The sequence below is a fragment of the Pan troglodytes genome, chromosome 7, assembly GCF_028858775.2.
Source record: "Pan troglodytes isolate AG18354 chromosome 7, NHGRI_mPanTro3-v2.0_pri, whole genome shotgun sequence".
NCBI classification, from domain to species: domain Eukaryota; kingdom Metazoa; phylum Chordata; class Mammalia; order Primates; family Hominidae; genus Pan; species Pan troglodytes.
This window is the reverse complement of record NC_072405.2, coordinates 64,965,728-64,988,153: the sequence shown is the minus strand read 5'-3', so window position 1 is coordinate 64,988,153 and position 22,426 is coordinate 64,965,728. Positions and strand designations below refer to the sequence as shown.

General features: G+C 40.2%; 1 protein-coding gene across 1 annotated transcript in view; it reads left to right on the top strand.

Moving 5' to 3' along the window:
• LOC745681 (short-chain dehydrogenase/reductase family 16C member 6-like) overlaps positions 1 to 22,426 on the top strand; it is a 76,851-nt gene that overhangs the window by 44,768 nt on the left and 9,657 nt on the right. The window contains exons 6-10 of the mRNA XM_016960190.3: positions 5,793 to 5,920; positions 8,139 to 8,485; positions 13,263 to 13,394; positions 21,383 to 21,503; positions 21,909 to 22,053. Coding sequence (XP_016815679.2) covers positions 5,893 to 5,920; positions 8,139 to 8,485; positions 13,263 to 13,394; positions 21,383 to 21,503; positions 21,909 to 22,053 — 773 coding nt within the window. The 5' untranslated portion in view covers positions 5,793 to 5,892. The remainder of the gene's footprint in view (positions 1 to 5,792; positions 5,921 to 8,138; positions 8,486 to 13,262; positions 13,395 to 21,382; positions 21,504 to 21,908; positions 22,054 to 22,426) is intronic.

Below are 22,426 nucleotides of genomic sequence, written 5' to 3'. Positions count from 1 at the left end.
GCAGATGGCTACTGGCTGTTTTATTAAGCAGCAAGCACAGCCCTAGCTGCTTAGAGCAAACCCCAAACCCTTATTAAGTTTGCTAGACCCCTAACCCAGCCACTGAAATGCATCTGGGTCTGGGTCAAAAGCTCTATGTTCTCTGGAACTAAAAGCTGTGCTGAGGATGCTGGCTCCTCTTTGGACAGGAGGCAACCTCATCTGGGTTTGGATTCCTCCTTTCATTGAATGTTTCTGCCTCTGATGTTTAATCTTCTGCATTCCTACTCCAGGGCTAGGGCAGAGGTCAGCATAATGAGGCTTTAATAGTGTCGCTCCTAAGTTTTTCTTCATGTGAAATGTTACCTCACAGTTAACAATTGAAAGATTATAGTAAAATCTGAGAGGCATAGTCAAGTCAGCCGTCAGTCTGTGCATGCTTGCTCAGGTGACCAGCAATGACCCACTGACTCTCAAGGGATTACACAGAAAGGTCCTATGAAACATTACCCAATGTAGTGCTCCTAGTGGGATGTCCTGTGTCTGAGATGTATTGACCAAGCAGAAATATGATTTAAAAAATTAACCAGAGTAAAGGGTCAAAAACAGGGATTTGAGTTGCAAAGCAAGACTTTGGAAGACACAAATTTGAAACACAAACATTTTATGAGCTTCTTAATGTATACCCTAGAAGACTCAGCCAAGGAAAGGAAGGAACACAGAATCTGCAAGTGCAATGGGCCACTACATGGACAGGGCATCATTAGCCTACCACCACATTTTTTAGGGAAAGGCCTAGCAGGAACTCAGAGAGGATAGCAAAGAAATTGCTGATGGGCAGAGCAGGCAGAATGACATGCATGACCTGGCCCCTGGAAAGCAGAACAGGGTGGAAATCCCAGCAGCAGACACTGTGATGTAGAAGTCCACAAAGAGTGAAAAGGAGGGTGACATCAACATCAAAAGCCACAGAGAAAGTCAACCAAGAAGACCTGTGCCTTCCTGCAATGCCTTAATGCCACCCAATGGAATGAGGCAGAGTGTAGAATTTTGACTTATCTATCCAAAAAAGATTAGGCTTTAACCTGGAAGACATAAGGAATAACTTGGAAATGGTAAGATTAATCATCTGCCGTAAGTAGAAATGGAGCCTTGAGAGCTAAGACAATTCAACTCTAGAGAAATAAAGTGCTGTTTCTTCACCTGGGTCTTGTGTTCCTCATGGCTGTGTGTGATGTAGGTGTGCTATGATGAATTGATGATTAAACTGTCAGTAGCAAATACAAAAGTTTTTGGCAGGAACGGGGTTTTGAGAACAAACCTCCCATGGCCAAAGGTATGAAGACAGACAAAGGTGCATAGATAGCGCATCCACCTGTGCTCTCGCTCTTCTGATCAGCAGTGTCCAGAGGCCTAGCTAAGCTCAGGCCTCCTTTGCAGCTGGACAGTGGGCTCCCCAAATGTCATGCCCACTATTGCAGGGCAGACACTTGGACCTGACATCAGTGATTACAAGAGAAAACAAAATGATTATTTGGAATACATGCTTATAGTGTAAGTTCAGTGATTACTGAATAAACAAGCAAAAACCTGAGTAAGAATATCTAGTACTGTACTAATCAAAACTGCCCCTGGACATTGTAGAAGAGAGTCCTGTCTAATTCTATTCTCCTGCACTTATTGGTTCTGATCTTTCACACCTTTTCCTCAACATCAATCCCAGTCAATCCCAGAGAACTCCCAGAGAGCTATGACAAAAAGGTGTGTGTGTATGTGTGTGTATATGTGTGTATGTATATGTGAGTGTATACAGGGATGGTGGATATAAATACATACGTATATGCTTTTATGTGCATATGTATAGAAACATATATTTCTATGTGCATATATAACATAAATATATACATATATGCATTTGTGTACATGTCTATGTATGTGTATATATGTACATATATGTGTATATAGATGTGTGTATCAAAGTATTATTTTCTCAGAAGAGAAATTGGAAGGATGAATTCAACTAGAGGGAAGACAACTCTACTAAGGATTTCAAAATAGAAAAATAGGAAATTTTGCCCCAAACTGATCTTGCCAGAATACTACCCCTGCTTACCTAGTAACAGAATGCTAATGTTATTGGAGGAGCAATATGCCCAGCTAAGAGATGACATTTCTCAACTTCCTCTGCAGATGACAGTGGTCGTGAAGCTAAAGGCAGAAGTAGCAGAAGCAGGCTTTGGGGAAAATGCTCTTTTTGCTTTCTGCCTTTCCCTTCTTCCTGGTTGGAACTTAAATGTGATTGTTGAACACTAGCAGCCACATGGTGAACCTGAGAAAGGAAGCCACAGGCTTAAAAAGACATACTAGAATGACAGAAGAAAAAAAAAATAGTCCAACAATGAACCAATCTTACAACTTTATTTCATGGATTCAGCAAATATTTATGAAGAATTGATTGTGAGTTACACCCCTCATTGGGTACCAGGAATACAAAGTTAATTTGTCCAGTCCTTCCCCTTGAGAAATTCATAGTCTAGTGGAGGAGAGAGATATGTAAAACAGTAATTATGGGATGTTAATCTTAAAAGTATTTCAAAATATTTCTCTTCTGCCATAATATATTTGATTCATATCATTTTTGTTTTCCAGGAACTTGTAAGTACACTGAGAGTTCATTGACCACATCCATAATAGCATTTGAGACTCATTCTTAAATTAAACTAAATTCAATAAATAATTACTGAATGCTTGTCATATGCAAGACATTGGCTAGGTTTTATGAGGCATACAAAATGATGGAGTAACAGTCAGTTACATGTAGCTTTCTGTGAGTCCCTGAGAGGCACAAAGCATGACAAATCCACATGGTGAGAGTCATTCTTTTCTTTAGAATCCTCCATTGCAAGAAAGACTATTAAAAAAATACAGCAAAATGATACCTGTTACAGAGGAAGGCCAGTTAATAAATGTAGAAAGAATGCTAAACTAGAAAATCAGCATTTTCATGCCCAAGTGTAATCACTGATTTAGGCAAGGGTCATTAACAGATGTTAAAATCTTGAAGTGCATTGCACATTTAGTAGAATGGCTAAAATTCAAAGCACTGACAATACCACATGCTGATGGAGACGCAGAGCAACAGGAACTCCTATTAATTGCTGAAGGAAAGCAAAATGGTTATAGCCACTTTGGAAGACAGTCTGGAAGCTTCTTGCTAAACTAAACATACTCTTACCACATGATCCAGCAGTTGTGCTCCTTGATATTTATCCAAAGGACTTGAAAAGTTATGTTGACACAAAAACCTGCACATAGATGTTTATGGAAGCTTTATTTGTAATTGTTAATATTCAGAAGCAACAAAGATGTCTTTAAGTAAGTGAATGGATAAACTGTGGTACATCCAGATAAAATAATATTATTTAGTGCTAAAAAGAAATAAGCTATCAAGCCATGAAAAGACACAGAGGAATCTTAAATGCATATTACTAAGTGAAAGAAACTAATCTAAAAAGGCTATATACTGTATGATTCCAACAATATGACATTCTAGGAAATGCAAAACTATGGAGACAGTAAAAAGTTCTGTGGTTCCCCAGGGTTAGGAGGAAGTGGGGATAAATAGGCAGAGAACAGAGTATTTTTTAGGGCAATAAAACTACTCTGTATGATACTGTAATCATGGATACATGTCATTACACACTTGCCAAAATCCATAGAACATACAACACCAAGAGTGAGCCCTAATGTAAACTACGGACTTTGAGTGATAATAATGTGTCAATGTAGGTTCATCAATTGTAACAAATGGACCACTCTGGTGGGGGATGTTGATGTTGGGAGGACTGGGGCAGGTGGGGATTATGTGGGAACTCTGTGCTTTCAATTTCCTGTGAACCTAAAACTGCTCTAAAAAATAAAGACTATAGTTTAAAGAACCATTAGGTGAAAGATTATGGAGAGCAAGAGTCACATGGTGCCCAAGTACCATTCCGCAGACTTCTAGCAATTATAAAGTGGGAAACGTGCCCGAACAATGGAGAAATCTTGCGGTCACCACTTTCCCTAGTGACTGAATTTGCCATCATTAATAATGGAACAACAGCCTGACACTAGACATTTTAATGTGTTGCAATAAAGTGTTCCACATCATGTATGACATTTTCTTGATAAAAATATTTAATCTGAGTATAATCAACTCTCTAATTCTAACTTGAAGTTTGAAGAAGATACAGGGAACAGAATTCCAGTTAAATGACACCATGAGAAAAGAAAGACAAATCGAGAATATGGGGCACTCTACATGACATTTGGCCTGGACTCCTCAAAAAGTCAGTGAATAGATAAATCAATAATTTTTTTAGAAAGATGAAGCAGAGCTGTTCCAGACAAAAGGATATTGAAGAGATATCACAACCAAATGCAATGCATGAATCTTAATTGGATCTTTGAGACAAATGGGGAACTTTGAGTATGGATTAGATGATAGTATGAAATTGTTAATTTTATCAGGTATCATCATTTTATTGGGGTTATATAGAATAACTCCTTCTCAGGAGATGAGGGCTCAGTATTTGCAGTATAATATGATATTTGCTTATTTTCAAATGGTTCAGCCAGAGATAGAGAGGAGGAGATAGAAAGCAAATATGGTGTCCAGACATGGTGGCTCACGCCTGTAATCCCAGCACTTTGGGAGGCCAAGGCGGGCAGATCTCCTGAGGTCAGGAGTTCCAGACCAGCCTGACCAACATGGTGAAACCTCATCTCTACTAAAAATACAAAAATTAGCCAGACGCGGTGGCATGCACCTGTAGTCCCAGCTACTTGGGAGACTGAGGCAGGAGAATCACTTGAACCCAGGAGGTGGAGGTTGCAGTGAGCAGAGATTGGGCCACTACACCCCAGCCTGGGTAACAGACTGAGACTCTGTCTCAAAAAAAAAAAAAGAAAGCAGTCAGGCACAGTGGCTAATGCCTGTAATCCCAGCACTTTGGGAGGCCAAGGTGGGCAGATCACAAGGTCAAGAGATCGAGACCATCCTGGTCAACATGGTGAAACCCCATCTCTACTAAAAACACAAAAAATTAGCTGGGTGTGGTGGCACGCGCCTATAGTCTCAGCTACTCGGGAGGCTGAGGCAGGAGAATTGCTTGAAGCCAGGAGGTGGAGGCTGCAGTGAGCCGAGATCACACCACTGCACTCCAGCCAGGTGATAGATGAGACTCCATCTCAAAAAAAAAAAAAAAAAAAAAAGCAGAAAAGTAGAGAGAATGAGAGGTGAGGGAGAGATAAGGGAGGCCATGACAGGCAACTGTATGTTATTCTGAGTGCATTTGGAAGTCTCAATATTTTTGAGCTGGGGAGTGAGATGATTATTGATGAATCTGTTGAAAAAAAAAGGTAAAATGTTTGGCTTGACTGTTTGGTTCAAGTTTGGGTTCTTAGAACATTTATGCGCCATTTCCCAAAGTTTTCTGTATTGATACGTTTTCATAATACAAATTGGGAGAAAATATTGAATCCTGACAATCAAATTGTTTAGATGACGCTGCAACTGTGTTTCACATTTTCCTAACAGAACTAAGGAGGTGTTTGTGTCCTCAGTGTAGAAATAAAGATTTCAAGATACCCACGGGAAGCCTGACATAAAGGCAGAGTTATGCCTATAAATTACTTCACAGGACACACCTTTCCTCCAGGCCACTTTGGGAGTTAAAAGTGCAGGCCATATGCCATATATTGCACTAATACAAGCACAGGTGAAGCCCAGGCAAATTCTCATGGTTGACACTCCTTTATCTTGCACACAGACAGATCTCAGAAGTTGTGGGAGAAATAGTAAACCCAAAGTTATTTAAGAGCGAGCTACCGACACGAGTGGTGTTTGCTTCAGCCCCTGTAAGGACGCCCATGCTACCAGAGTGCAGCATTTCTGCAGGTAAGATTCATTTATTTAGCCATTCGGGAGAACATTCTAAGTGTCTGCAGCTGAGAATGAGTTTCTCTGAGCATGATTTAGTGCAATTTCTAAATAGGGGTGTGAAGTCATTCTAGGATCATCTCTTTATTCCTCTTTTCTAATTGTTGTTCGCTAGTGTGGCTTTTGGCAAGTTGAGAAGAGGTGGTTAAGGACATGAGAGAAAGCCAAAAGATAGTGGAGGGAACGTGCTTGTGTGTGCCACACACATGTGCCTGAATTCCTATCCTGGCCCCTCACTGGAGCCCTACGCCTGTCAACAAACTCGTCTCCCATGCCCTCCTCAGCAATTTCATAGTTGAGGCACAACGCTAAACAGTAGAGAAAAGCTTCCCATGCCTGCGTGTTTGGCATCTTTATGGCCAGCTGGCTGCAAACTCAGTGTCATCATCAAAGAGGCTCCTGTGCAAGTGATAGAAGCTAATATTTGCATGGCATTTTACAATTTATAAAATGCTTTGTTACATTTGATATTTGAAAATGTATAGCATTCCTGGGAGTTAAATATCATGCCAACTTCGCAGGCAAATACACAGAGGCTCACAAAGGCAAACCTTGCCCAAAGCCCTCAACTGGTCGGTGGCAGGGCCAGCAGTTGAGTCCACGTCTCCAGAGTGAATCCTACTCATTCCACCCTGCATAATGTGGGTGAACATGGTACTAATACTTCCTCCACTCTCATGGCCTATTCTTCAACCTGAAGCACTCAGTACATGCCTGAAAAATGAAAGACGATCCTTGTGATTCAAGGCCCAGTTAACTGAAGTCATTTGGGGAGTTACATGTGTAGTAGTCAAAAGAATAGGAGTTCTGGAATCATAGAATCTGGGCTCAAATCCCACTTCTACCTACAAATGGTGCAACCCTCAGCAAGTTATGTCCCCATCTAAGCCTCATAGTTACCCCACAGGGCTATTCTGAGAATGAAATAAGCACATGGTGCCATTTAGCACTTAAGTGTTTGCTCATGGGAATGCTTCACGATTTTTTTTTTCTAACTGCCTGGTTGCCACAGCTGCCCCAGGACCTGCATAGGAATAATTGTCTTTTCTGGCCAGCACTCTCTCTATCAAGGCTTATTTGTACTTTTTTCTTTTATTCCAAAATTGAACACTTTCAGTGGTCTGAGGGTGTGAGCTATTAGTTCAGGATTGAAGAAATGTCAAAACTCTTGTCCTCAAAGTGGTCCCAAAGCATAACAATATGTTGCTGAAATTTAGTGATTTTCATAGCAAGCTACTTGAATTTCTTTCAAGATAAATCATCTACCTTGAAAACAAACTTTCTTATACAGAAAAGTTATGAGGAAAGTCCCAATTCTCTCTTGTTCTCCACACAAAAATCCTGTGGCCCAGAATGCCTTCTCCATAATACCTGTATTTTTTTATAGGTGATAAGATACAGCTTCGTTTCATCATTGTAATATACTATATGTTTCTAGGGTTGTGCTTGAATCAGAAAAGTCTATATAAGCTTAGAGAAGAGAGTGAATTTTTCATGGCTTAATCTTTTTGATGATTGTAAGCTTGAAATCTCTGAGTGAACACTCTAAGTCCCTAAAATTTTCCAAGGAGAATACCTTTTAGAATATAGTTAATATTTTCAATAAGTTAACAAGGAGCAGCTGTAATACCCTTTCTCCTTGTTCTGTCTTGGAGGCAGCCTTCTAGCTAAAACTCAAATGCAATCCTTCCTGCCCACTTTTCTCAGTGTCTTCACTATCCCACTGAAAACCAGACTCCCTGCCACACAACCCTGGGTCCAAGTCCTTTGTGGGATTGTAGTGGCACCACTTAACTGTTCTGCAACCCTGAGAGCACTTGATCTGCTTCCAACATCTTAGTTTACTAGTCAAATAATACTGGGCAACTCAAGGCTCAAAGATTTTATATCTTTACCTGTAAAATTGGCCTAGTAATCTGTGACCTACCTATGGGTTAAATTAGATTAGTGTAAGCAAGTGCCCTGTAGGGAAAGGTACTTGTTAACAAAAAATATTTCCATAATCATTATTTATATAAATTTTAAGTTTGACAGTTGTGTCAATTGTTGTTAATTTGTATGTTTGGAGAATGAAAGGTAAATCTCAAAGGTAAATTTCTTTGTGCAAAATGCTCTCTGTGTACTGTAATAGTTGCCATAGTATCATGGATTTATCACTTACGTTTTTCCTTATTAGAACATTCCTTTCTGCAGTCAATAAACATGGATGTGATTGCAGACACCTTGGTACTTTTGGGAAAATTTCTATATTACTTTTTGGAATCTTTGGTTTACAAGATAATTCCCAAGAAGAAAAAGAATGTTGCTGGAGAGATTGTACTTGTAACGGGAGCTGGAAGTGGACTTGGGAGGCAATTGGCTATACATTTTGCCAGGTTTGGAGCCATTTTAGTTCTATGGGATGTTAATCAAGAAGGCAATATGGAAACTTGTCGACTGGTCAAAGAAAAGGGTGGTAAGAAAGTGTTTCCCTACACGTGTGACTGTAGAAACAGACAAGAGGTCTACAGAGTTGCTGATCAGGTAAGCTGACTGGTGTTCTCTGCTTCTGTTCCCAAAGAAAATACTGCATCTTGTATGCACTTTTACAGATAGAAGTTTGTCATAAATTTCCCACGAGCTCTCTATGTGTTTCCTGCTTGATTCTGCATGTCAGAAATCAGACTATGTAACCTTCAAAGGGGAGAAGAGTGTAAACAAGGCAAGTGGGGATCTGAGAAGCCTGAGCCCAGCGCTGCCCAGCTGTGTTTCCGGGAGACTCATTCACTGGCAGGAGGTGGTAGAAAAGCGGCCTACTCCTGGCTTTGCAGCTCATTGGTTGTGCAATGTTTAACAAGTTACTGGCCCTCTCTAGGTCCCTGTTTCTTCGTCTGTAAAACAAAAGGATTGAACCAAGTGATCTTTAAGATCATATCCAGCTTTAACTTAACTTTCTATGTTTTGTGAGTCTTTTTTTTTTTTGAGACATGGTCTTGCTCTGTTGCCCAGGCTGGAGTGCAGTGGCTCCCATCTCAGCTCACTGCAACCTCCATCTCCCAGGTTCATGCAATTTTCCTGCCTCAGTAGCTGGGATTACAGGCCCACACCACCATGCCCAGCTAATTTTTATATATTGTTTTTAGTAGAGATGGGTTTTCACCATGTTGGCCAGGCTGGTCTTGAACTCCTGAGCTCAAGTGATCCGCCCACCTTGGCCTCCCAAAGTGCTGGGATAACAGGCGTGCACCAGCACACCGGGCCAGTGGTTTGTGATTCTAATGCATCATATCCATTATCATCATGTACTGAGGCTATATATGAAATATACAGTAAAAACAAAAATAAAAATAAATATAAATATGCATTTAGCATATTTTAGATCAAATTTCCTCTTAGACTTAGCCTGCTGATATTTGTTCTAACTCCACATTAAATATTGACAAATACTCTAAATTGTAGCTACCATCTGTTACGTAGCTAGCAGGTACCCTAACAGCAATGGGTCAGCTTTTGAGTAGCGTTTCAACCATGTTACCTCGAGTACGGTGTGGTGAGGCCAGACGCAGATGGAGAGAAAGAAACAGAATCGAGCATTTCCATTTTGTTTTGCTCACAGTCCCCGGGGGTGAACACAGCACAGCCTACAGGACCATGAAGGGGAGCACTGGGGTCACTCATGAAGCAGGGAGGTCGGGCCAGTGGTGGGGGCCTTTATGAGTTTTCCTCAGGAAGGAATGGGCAAGGCAGGGTAAGCATGTTCAGGACTGGTTAATTTGAATAACTTCAGGGGGCTCTAGGGCATGGAGGCTGCCCCTGGTTGTCTGGTACCTGGCCCTGGTGTAACTGTGGTGGGCATAAAGCAGCCCAGAGTGTGAGGACTCGAATAAGTGAAGTGTTTGGATATGTGGACTTAACTGGCTGCTCAGGAAGGGGAACTGATCAGCCTCTAGCCATGGCCTCAAATTGGTCAACACAGCACTAGAAAAAAACCAAAAGCCCACTATATTACAAATAGTTACTATTCTAAGCACATTACACACATCACAACTCATTTAATCAACACAATATCACCTTCTTAGGTATACATCATTATCATCATCCCCACTTACAAATGAGAAAACTGAGGACCGAATGAATATGTAATTTGCCCAAGATCATAAAACTAATGATTAGCCAAGATTCCAACCCAGACATGTTGAAGCCAAAGTCTGTTCTCTTATCCACTATGCTATGGCCCAAAGGGGTGCAAACACTTTGATAACAGAATCTCCAAGGGATTTTCCTTCCCTTTGACAATCAATCTAAGCTCTATATATGGAATTCACTTATTGATCCGTTCAAAAAATATTGATTGAGTCCTACTTTGTGACACTTAACCTTCTGAAGCACCCTCTTCACCCTTGACCTTCATTTTCTATTGCCTTCTTCTTTATTCGGTGGTCCCATAGGATTTGTTCTTTATAATTCATCACGAGCTAATGCAAATATTGTATTGTAGATCCTTAGGCATATTTTAGTACAAAGCAAGTGGGATCAAAGTTAGTCCTCATTTGTAAAAAGGAAAGACACATGGCTGGAAAAGTTAGTAGACGAATATATCCGGGATGAGCTCGGGAAGTAGTCTAACAGAGCTCCAGTCCCAGTACCACCAACTGGCCAGATCAGGACCCTGGAAAAAGTGTTTTCTTCCAAAGTATTATCCCATATAATCTTCACAACGAAGTAGGTACTATCATTTTCTCCATTTTACTAGTGATGGAGCAGAGGCAGAGAGAGTTTAAGGAACTTACCCAGGCCATAGAGCAGACAAGTGAGGGACCACATTGCCTAGGTCAGACCCCATGCTGCATTCCCAAAGGGATATCAACAATATGTGCATAATCAAAAGACCCCTTCATAATCCTCTTTCTTTGATCAAAAGTATTGTAATCTCCTGCCTTCTTCCCCCACTGCCAACCCCTAACAAATCTTTCCTTCTTGGTCAACATTTTCTTGTTACTTAGTAGAAACCAGACTAAAACTTTAACCTAAAATTATCTTTTCATATTAAAATGTTCTTTTTCGCACTCCTATAAATAGAATTTTTCTCAGCCAACTACTTTATGTGTGTTTTTTTGTATTATTTCAATTATGTAGCAACTTCCAAGAAACCTAAATACTAGGGTTGTACTTCAAGACGTTCAACAAACCACAGGCTTTACCAGATTCCTTGAAATTCGTGGAAAAGTGAATAGCAATAACAGCATTCTAAAGGTGCATGGTAATTAACTTCCCAAAATTAGAGTGAGGTAACATTCATAGAAAACCAATATATTAATAAATTGCTTTTGTTAAAATAAGTAGGTTCACAATTTATTTTCAAATGTTCAGGTCCAATCAATGATTAATATTTATCTGTATGTGTGTGAGTGTGTGTGCGCGCATGTGCACACACATGAGACTGGCTTGTTACAGCAATAATCATTTTTACTAGAAAGAGTAGTAAATTTGGAGGGAAACAGCTTTTTTGTGTGTATTTAAATTGGGTGTGAATTGCTGTTGCTCTTCTCAAAAGCTATGGGTCTTTTGGCAAGATGTTAATTTGTCAGAGCCTGTTTCCTCATCTGTATACTAGGATAATGATGCCTCCCTAGACTGCCTCTTGGAGATAAAGTAAAAATTAAATCCCATGATCTAAATAAAATTTCTCTTGTCCCTGTTGTCCCTAAGGCTCAAGGCTTCTTAAACTGCATGACAGCAGCCACTGGGCTTTTCTTAAGTGTTCAGGAATGTATTAAGCTGAAGATTCTACCTCTTTCTTGGGTCCCTGTTACCACCTCATTGGTCTTGAGCACTTGCTCGCACTGATTGCTTCACCAAGCCAATGAGATGCCCTTCTTTAAAAGTTAGTCTCCTGTGGATGTTTGCCTCTGCCCTGCCTCTCTCCCTAGTAGAGGAGTCTAATTCCTCAGCCCAGCATCAGCTCAGCAGTATTAACTGTTCCTTTCCTAGCTCATTCCAACCTACTACATCAGCAGCAATATTTACCTTATTCTCCAAATCGTGTTATCTGGCAGGCTCAACTAGCAGTGCATGGACCAGGAATTAGAAAACAAAGTCAGGGCAGGTAGTGCTCCTTGTTTAAAAAAAAAGAAACAGATAGTTGTATCAGCTGAGAGATCCATTTCAGGGGAGGAAAGTCTTAATTGCTGTTTAAACATACTTCATGATTTGCCATTGGGTCACCTTTCTCAATGTCACCTACAAAGTCATAATAATGTGAGTCAAAACGGTGAAGAGAGGAAACCAGTCCCTCAGGTGTTTCCTGGAGCATACTCTTCTCTGATCAGCGCTTGTGGTATATTGGGGTTCGTGCAGGCAGATGAGGTGGGCAATTTAGGAGGGAAGGGTGAAGGAAAATGATGAGGACTTAGGAGGCACAATAGCGGCACAGCTGAGGAACTCAAGGCAACATCAGTCACAGAGAGTAATTCGATTCTACGGGGTCCATTGGATAGAAGAGCACAGAAACATGGAAGTCCATCGGCAGCGGACCAAAGGCATCCATGTTTAGGATGTGTTCATGCAAAACTCACCCGGCTTGAAGGGATGAGATATGTCTTGCCTTCCTCCTCAGAGAGAAGTAGGGGAGATGACGCCCACAGAAGCAGGCATCAGACACCTGCTGATGTGCTGCGGGAAAACCTGAAGGCCATCTAAAGGGAGCCGTCCTGAGACATGCAGGCAGGCAGTGTCACTCAGACTCCACTGCCATTAGTGACCCGGGAACGGGCAGTCAGGTAACAGAAATGGGAGGTGAGGAAAATATGCTGCAGGTCGTCTCCACCCAAAAAATCCAGAATCTGGCTAAATCTGTTTTTTTTTTTTAAGCTGAAGAATTTCTACATGCAGGATAAAAATATCTAGCTTCGACTGGACGCAGTTGCTCACGCTTGTAATCCTACCACTTTGGGAGGCTGAGGCGGGCGGATCACAAGGTCAGGAGATAGAGACCATCCTGGCTAACACGGTGAAACTCCGTCTCTACTAAAAATACAAAAAATTAGCTGGGCGTGGTGGCGGGCGCCTGTAGTTCCAGCTACTCGGGAGGCTGAGGCAGGAGAATGGTGTGAGCCCAGGAGGCGGAGCTTGCAGTGAGCCGAGATTGCGCCACTGCACTCCAGCCTGGGCGACAGAATGAGACTCTGTCTCAAAAAAAAAAAAAAAAATCTAGCTTCAGAGAAACTACATGAAGAAAATGAGAAAAAAAATCGCAACTTGAGAAAATAAATGTCAAAATGCAATGCCTCAATTGAACCAATGCTTGCCTCCCTCTGACCAGGTCAGGAAAGAAGTTGGTGACGTGACCATCCTCGTTAACAATGCTGACTTAGTCACGGGAAAGCCCTTCCTCGATATTCCAGATCACATGGTGGAAAAATCCTTTCTTGTAAATGCCATCTCTCATTTCTGGGTAAACCTCTTTCTTTATCATTTTATTTTGTTGGTGAGTACGAAAATTCCATGCAGTCCTATAAACACTTGTTCATGCATTTCTTTATAAACATACCATTTGGGGATTTTCCATTGAAAGATGTGGGGTCTCAATCCTTGCAGGGTTTATCTGTTGTGCTTTTCCTGATCTTGTTTTCTTCCAAATTATCAGAGAAATTTTTTTCCCTCTACCCTCTGCAGTTTGTTCCCAAGACTTATTAGGCTGTCAGAAATCTTCCCACCTAAATACAAACTGAAAGTGACAGCAATTATACAAGAGAGATTTAATTTGGCCGTGAGTGCAAAAGGAGCTTGTGCAGAGACAGGGGCTATTTTTAGAATGGTGGTTTATGGGCATGCAGGACTGGCCATTCTAATAGAGGAATTAAGGGGGGGATGAATCACAATCACCACTATTTGTTGAGTACTTGCAGCCATTATGCCATTTTCACTCTCATTTTACAAATAAGGAAACTGAGGCCCAAAGTATTTAAATGAATTCCCCAAGGTCAGGCAACTGGTAAATGGTGGCCCATGCTTACAGAAGGAAGAAGTATAGAGTGAAAAATTACAGAAAAAGAATGAGTTAATTCATGACTCAGGAGTGTCTTTCCTGAGGCCTGGAGTGGTTTACACAATGCTGCCCAGTAGAGCTGTCTTTGATGGGGGAAATCGCCTTCATCTGTGCTTCCCAATATGAAAGCCTCTAGTCATCTGTGGCTACTGAGCACTCGAAGTGTGGTTAATGGGATTAAGCACTAAACTTTTAACTTTATATCATATAATCTATTGAAATGCATATTTATTTATTTATTTATTTATTTATTTATTGAGACAGAGTCTCACTCTGTTGCCCAGGCTGGAGTGCAGTGGCACAATCTCAGCTCACTGCAACTTCTATCTCCTGGGTTCAAGCAATTCTCCTGCCTCAGCCTCCTGAGTAGCTGGGACTACAGGAACCTGCCACCATGCCCGGCTAATTTTTGTATTTTTAGGAGAGATGGGGTTTCACCATGTTGACCAGGCTGGTCTCGAACTCCTGACCTCAGGTGATCCACCTGCCTTGGCCTCCTTAAGTGCTGGGATTACAGCTGTGAGCCACTACACCCAACCTTAAATGCATATTTAAACAGCCACACATGCCTAGAGGCTACCTCCTTGGTCAGTGCAACTCTAGAAAGTGGGTAGAGGCTAAAGGAGAGAAGAGTTACCAGAGATGTTTCCTCCAAGAGGGTTCATACTTGATGCTGGCAGGGAACGAACAGGGATCAGCAGCAAATGGGGCCTGTGGGAGAAACAGGTGCTGAAACCAGGGCATTGGGAGACATGGGGAAGTGGGGACAGGTATGGCCCTAGTTCTCTGTGTCTCCAAAAATAGGACCTTGGAATGGGCTTCCTTTACATGTCTCCTGATTCCTCCCTCTTTCCACTGTACACTTTTATACCACTCTCCATGGAACTCAGAACTATTTCCTTGGTCTTCTTCCTTGGTCACTGGAAAGATAATGGGAACCCCCACTAACCTGTTTTAACCAATATTCCTTGAGCACTTACCACAGTGCTTGCCATATAATATGTTTTCCAGAAACATTTGTGAAAACCATTGATTTCCTTCCCTGTACCACCCTACCCCAAACATTTCCTTCAGAAAGGGGAAATGTCATCTTGTTAAATGGAGCTAGGGTGCATCCATTACAATCACATCACAAATCTATAAATCATCCTGATTCCTCCCCTTCCCTCAACACCAGCAATCTTGGCTGTCCCTGCACAACATGCCCAAGTGCATGTCTCTCCTTTCTGCTGCCAGCCCCTGGATCAAGCCATCCTCATCTCTCACCAACAGGTCCTCAGGGCCTTCCACCCTCAACACTGGTGACTGGTGACTTCCAACCCATTTTTTTTTTTTTTTTTTGATGGAGTCTCACTCTGTCACCCAGGCTGGAGTGCAGTGGAGGGATCTTGGCTCACTGCAAGTTCCGTCTCCCAGGTTCACACCATTCTCCTGCCTCAGCCTCCCGAGTAGCTGGGACTACAGGCGCCCACCACCAAGCCCGGCTAATATTTTCTGTCTTTTTAGTAGAGACGGGGTTTCACCGTATTAGCCAAGATGGTCTCGACCTCCTGACCTCGTGATCTGCCCGCCTCAGCCTCCCAAAGTGGGATTACAGGTGTGAGCCACCACGCCCAGCCCAACCCATCTTTATATGGGAGCAAGGTGACCTTTTCAACAGATTCATCAATAATCATCTCACTCCACAGCTCAAAAATATTGAGACTTCCAAATGCACTTAGAGTAACATACAGTTGCCTGTCATGGCCTCCCTTATCTGTCCCTCACCTCTCATTCTCTCTACTTTCTGCTAACTTTTTTTTTTTTTTTTTTTTTTGAGATGGAGTCTCATTCTGTCACCCAGGCTGGAGTGCAGTGGTGCGATCTCGGCTCACTGCAAGCTCCGCCTCCCGGGTTCACGCCATTCTCCTGTCTCAACCTCCTGAGTAGCTGGGACTACAGGCAGGTACCACCATGCCCAGCTAATTTTTTGTATTTTCAGTAGAGACGGGGTTTCACCTTGTTGGCCAGGATGGTCTCTATCTCTTGACCTTGTGATCCGCCCGCCTCGGCCTCCCAAAGTGCTGGGATTACAGGCGTGAGCCAACACAGCCAGCTACTTTCTGCTAATTTTCTACATGCCAAGGATCCTGATTAAACTCCAGAGAACATCAAGCTCTTTCCCACCTGAGGGTTTTGCACAAGCTGTTCTCTCTCCAACAGGAATATTCTTTCTCCTCACTCACATAGTAGCTCCTTCTCATTCTTTAGGCTTCATGTAGCCTCTGAACTTGTATCTTTATGTTGTGTATGTGCTCTGTTGTTTGCCTTGAATCAGCTCCATAGGTAGTGGTAAGAGCTATTAATAAACACACATAAGCCTTCTGGTTGTGTGTCAGCAAACCTAGAGACAGATGATACTGAGCAACCACTGAAACCAGGAAATCTACTTCCATCTGAAGATGATGGAAAGAATCTTGATTCATCTCAAGAATTGGAGAGATTTTTAAAATTTTGTTCTACTGCTCTTACTAGCTCATCTATTCCAAGGCTATGAGACCAAACCCAATAAATATATCTCCACCGGGTGCTGCCTGCAGTACTTCTGGGGAGAAATTGTACTGCAGTTCTTCTAGTGAGAGATTTGCTTTTTTTTTCTTGAGGTCTCCCAAACCTGCCAAGGCTCCTGGTCTACCAGGAAGTGACCTCCCTTAATACCTGTAAGGCTGGAAGGGGACTTGTGACCCATAAAGCAGGTATCAGTTCAATTTCCTGAGGAGGCAGCTGGTTCAATATATGAATAGCAACCATCATCCCTAAAGAATAGGCTTGTCATACATGATTAAATTAAACTTATTCTTAAACGGGTCACACCTGTGCTCTGGTTGCATTATCAAACTATTCATTATATCCTGGAAAAAGAAGGCCTGGCTCTACTTATTGAACATGTACAGATAGGCACATCACCATGAAAGATAAAAGGATCTCAGTAAGTCATTATAATAGAATCTACCGACTGCCATCAGTAGGTTTGTGCACAAGGGCAATTAATAGCTTTCATATTATTTGTAAAATTAGTTTGATTGTATATGAATGTACAATGATTAGAATAAGTTAAATTTCATTCCACACATTTTTCTAAGCTTAACCTATTGTGAAAACATTTATCTGAATTTCAAGTACTAAAATTATTATCATCCTTACATTCCTTCAAATCTTCACTCAGTTTATAATCTAAATCAAGATCCCCATAAGATATTTTTCCTTGAATTAAGATAGCATTCAAAAAGTTTCATGCCACTTTGCATTAGCTTCCTGAAGAGAGAACTGAAAACACATCAAGAAGTAAAAAGGGCTTGCTCACATGCCCATTAGAAAATATAACTTTGACCACATTAAATTTCCCTCACTGATGCTGTGACCCAGACATATACCATTAATTCTGTTCTGCCTGATGCTGGTCAGGGCCTGCTTTCACATAGCCATCTACTCCTGGACTAAACAGGTTCTGTGGACCTGGCTCAGCCCCAGACATGACCTTGCAGGGGCCTCCTCACTGTGGCAACGTCAGCCCACACTGGGAAGCCCATTCCAATGAGTCGATCCTTGGCACGGTCCAGGCCACACTGTGACTCTGAGTGTGTCCTTCTGGGCTGTCTTGACAGGGCACAGTTTCCAGTTTGTACTTCTAGAAGCCTCCAGGCAAGAACAGGAAGACTAGAAATTACCTACTGATGACAAAACTGAATGGCTCTAGTTAATTCATTTCAATAACCAAAGATACCAAATTAAGAAAATAGAAACTGGTATTGGGGTATAAGACAAAATTATTTTATAAGAATTTGGTTACTTATTATAGCAAGAGCACTGACAAATCCTCAGGGTCTTTCTAACTGTCCTGGCAAGTGTGCAATCTCTGGTTAAATATATTTGTGTTAATGAATTCATCCAAGGAAATGTTGACTTTCTCTTTTGGAGTTGACAATTTTTCCCCACATTTTCTCAGGGCAGGTCCTAAATAGGGTTCAGCTAATGAAGAAATGTGGAGCGTACCCAGTGTACCTCATTTTCTCTAGCCACCCTGCTGCTGCTAATTGCCGTGTCATGAAATCAGGCCAAGGGAACAGACCATGGGTGATTTGGTCATCTAAGAAGTACCAAAGATGACTCTGAATGCAAAAACACCTCTATAGACTTATTTTTCTAAACAAAAACTATGGAATAGCTGTAATTGGCTGCCTTAAGAGCCAGAGTGACAATAGTTTTGTTTTGATTTTTAAATACACCTAACAGCACATCACAGTATAATTATTAAGGGATTTTAGATCTTTCAGATGTGGCAAGTTTTGGTTATTTGATTTAACAAAAAGTTAATTAGGTCTCAAGTGCTCAGAGTAAGAATATTTTGACAAGATAAGAATCCATGCTCTCTGGGCAGACTACACAAAGGTCAAAAATAACCTTCCAATACCTCTTGTTTACAACAGACTGGAATATTCCAAGAGATTTTAAGCTATCAGGTCCATCATCTTTATCATACTGAAGTTTCTTTTGTTCATTAGTTTTAATATGCTCTTATATGTGTATACGAGCTTAAACACACACAAAAAAAGTATCACTATGTAACTATATCACTTTTAGCTTTCAATGATCACTTTAAAATATAAACAACTTTATCATATTAAAAGTTAAGGTGTATATTACATTGAATTTACTATCTCAAATGAAGCTTTACAAAAAGCAGGTCGAAATGGTGCTGAGTGACTCAATACCTTTTCTCTATGAATTTAAATTTTTTTAATTGTATTGGTAACCAAAAATTTCTCGTAAATTTACCCAACTTAATATTATCCTAAAATATTCAAGCCATTTAAGTTACACTACAGAGCAATACAATCACTGGTGATATTAAAAGGTGGTCAAAGGGATGACATTGAAAAATTATAAAAGGCAATGCAAGTGCAGTAACTAAGTGAAAGCAACTTGCAAAACTAAAGTTCAAAAGCATCAATCTTTTTTTGATAGTAAAGTCATCATTCATTATAGTTCAATTTAACTGTATGCACATTTGTATTCTTTGTAACCAGAAATATTTTGTGGAAACAAAGATAATCTGTCTGACCCATAAACCAGTATTGAAAAATTTAGAAAGTTTATTAATTTGGCTTTTCCATGAAAAAAAAAACAAGTCTTACATAAATGCAATAAAATGAAATCAAGCAAATCTGATGTTTGTTTTCATTACATCCCACATGTGATAAAATCAGGAAATCCTGATTAACAGAATATAGCTGTTTAGCAAACAAATCTGATTTGTTCACAGATTTACTTTGATTAGGAGTAATGTGCAAACCTAGATCCATATGTAATTTTCTATTAATTTCTCAGGCACTAAAAATATTTTACAAAAGGTAAAATACATTTTTGGCAACTAATTGCTGACTCAACACTTAATTATATTCCTTTTTCTTTCCTTTAGTAATAGATATACATCTAGTGAGCACTAGGTATGGGTCCCTATGAGCAATTCATCTTCTAGAATGTCCTAAAAAAGTGCTCTACTGGTACATAGGCCTGCAAATTCAAACAGACCCTTGTCATTACCTATTCCTTTTCCCTCTAGGAGGGAGAACTTTTTTCTCAACTGAACATACAAGAAGCTAGCCACAAATTCAGCCACAGCCAAAAGTAAATACACATACAGAAACCTTTGCAGAAAAAAAAAATGTTGATAGAGAAAAGCAAATAAAATTGAATTCCTAGGCTGGGTACTGTGGCTCACGCTTGTAATCCCAGCACTTTGGGAGGCCAAGGCAGGTGGATCACTTGAGCCCAAGAGTTCGAGACCAGCCTCCCCAACATGGTGAAACCCCATCTCTGCAAAAAATACAAAAATAAGCCAGGCGTGGTGGTGCGTGCCTGTAATCCCAGCTACTAGGGAGGCTGAGTCACGAGAATGGCTTGAACCTGGGAGGCAGAGGTTGCAGTGAACTGAGATCACACCACTGCACTCCAGCCTGGGTGACAGAGAAAGACTCTGTCTCAAAAACCAAAACTCCTAAAAGTGGCTACATCCCTGTGAACAGGTAACTTCCCACCGTCATCATTGTTTTTTATAATTTCACCAGTGTTCGGCTGTATGATAAACTATTGTAGGTCACTGCTTTCTCTTCCTTACTCTGGGGAGTTTCACTGTCCCCAGCCATGGGATTTCTTACAAAGGTAGCACTGATACTCACCTTCAACTCCATTTCTCAGCTTCATTTTCTTGAAAGTTTCATAAACTTTTAGATATCAATAGTGGTGCCACTGCTGGGCCTCCATACCTAGGCTTCCTGTCCTTAAACCTAACTGGGTCTACCAGACAGTCACTGAGATGTTCTCTGGGCATCTGGCCGGATCTTTCACACTTTTGTGTTGAAAGACAATAACCAGCTCTTGTCATTTCTAACTAGTCTACAGTCATGACTGATGCAACAAGAATTTAATTTTTGAAAGACAAAGATGTTACAACTATAAGACAGATGTATAAATTGCCACTGCATTTGGACAGGAAATGTCAAAAGAGGCCAATTGTTCACATCTAAGCAGAAACTTGCCAATTAGTTCAGCAGCTCTGGGACAAGGTTACTGAGATGAAGAATATCTCAAAAACAAATATATCATTCTTTGATCCAGTGTCTGCTTTCTATTCTACTGGCCCCTTGTAGGTGAGCACATCTTGGCACTCTCCAAAACTATACATACCAAATTCTGACAATGTTAACTTTGCAAACTCATATAAACAGATCAGAGCATTGTCAAGATTAGGTTGAAATCATTTATAAGAGAACCAGTAGAATAACACAGCCAACAAGATAATGATATTAGAAACTTGGATTTACATAGTGAATGAGAAAAGGAGTGCTGAAATAAGAATAGATCTAAGATATGGTAGTGCTTTACTTACCTGGGTGTGTTTAGCTTGCACTGAAATTCACTTTTCCTTAAACAATTCCTCCCATTCTGCCAAACCATCAGGGCAAGGGCAAATCTTGTTTAGGGTAAAGCCAGGAAGGTAAATGCAATTAAATTTTAATATAAATTGCTAAAAACTACATGGAAAAGTTCAGCATACCAGAAAAACTAGATTTTAAGATTTTTAGCCAACCACAAATATAAAATGTTCATTTGATTCAATTAGTATAGTTTACCTCAAAAGAAAAAGAAATCAAATAATACAGATTAGTAGATAATAACCTCTAATCTCACTGAAAACAATGATTATATGGTACCTACTTTTCTACTGCCACAGAATTTAACACATTATGGTGTTAAATAAATATTTGTTAAATTAGTAAATTCATCAAATACTTATGAAGCAAATATAGTAATAAATGAATGAAATATTGACAAAATGCATTTATACCTTTCAGACTTGTAAGGCCTTCCTTCCTGCCATGATTAAAGCTAACCATGGTCACCTGGTTTGTATTTCAAGTATAGCAGGAGTAGTTGGTATTAATGGACTATCAGATGAGTACTTTGTTTCACCATGTGTCACAGAAGTCAGAAATTAGGACTCTTCCAAGATAGATAGAAGCTGTTCCTGCATCAAGGGGAAATCTCTGGAATATTGAACTCTATTTATAATTCCAGCATTCTCTTCTATTTCCAGAAGGAGATATATTCTCTTCTAAAAAAAAAAAAAAAACAGCCAGAATATGCCTATTGGCTTTGGTCTTCTTGGGTTAGGAAACACTGATATGATTTCCATCTTTTTGTTGGGTGTAGAGTGTGGATATGTAGGAGTGGAGTGTTTGGCCACATAAATTGACTCTGACAGGAATGCTTTGTCCCCAAGGACAAGCCACAAAAAGGGGAAGGAGATTCAATTTTTAAAATAATTCCAAGAATTAACTTGTCAAGCTCTATTACTAATAGTTCCTCACTTTTTTTCAGATTATTCTGCAAGTAAATTTGCAGGCTTTGGCTTTGCTGAATCTCTCTTTTTTGAATTAACTACGATAAAGAAAACTGAAGTTAAAACCACCATCGTGTGCCCACATTTCATCAACACTGGAATGTTTGAGGGCTGTACAAGCAAGTTAACTCTTAAAGTAATCTTTGCTCTTATAACAAACTTCCACTATATGTCATCATCTGATCATTTTGAAGTTTTGAAATTGGAGAGTAAAACAAAAGAAACAATGTGAATGACTAATTTAGTAAAAGAAAATTTCAATATGTATGACATTTATAAATTTATTCAATTTAAAGACAATAATATAGTTATGAGGCTTATGGTATAGTAAAAATTTAAACCTAAAATACTAATCAGTATATTAAAATATAAAATAAATTAATACTGAGAACTTTGAAAATATTTTGTATTGTAGTATTGAGAAGATAACTTTTTCCTAAAGAGAATATAAAGGTATAAATAACCTCTGAAATAAAATATTTTGTAAAATTGATTA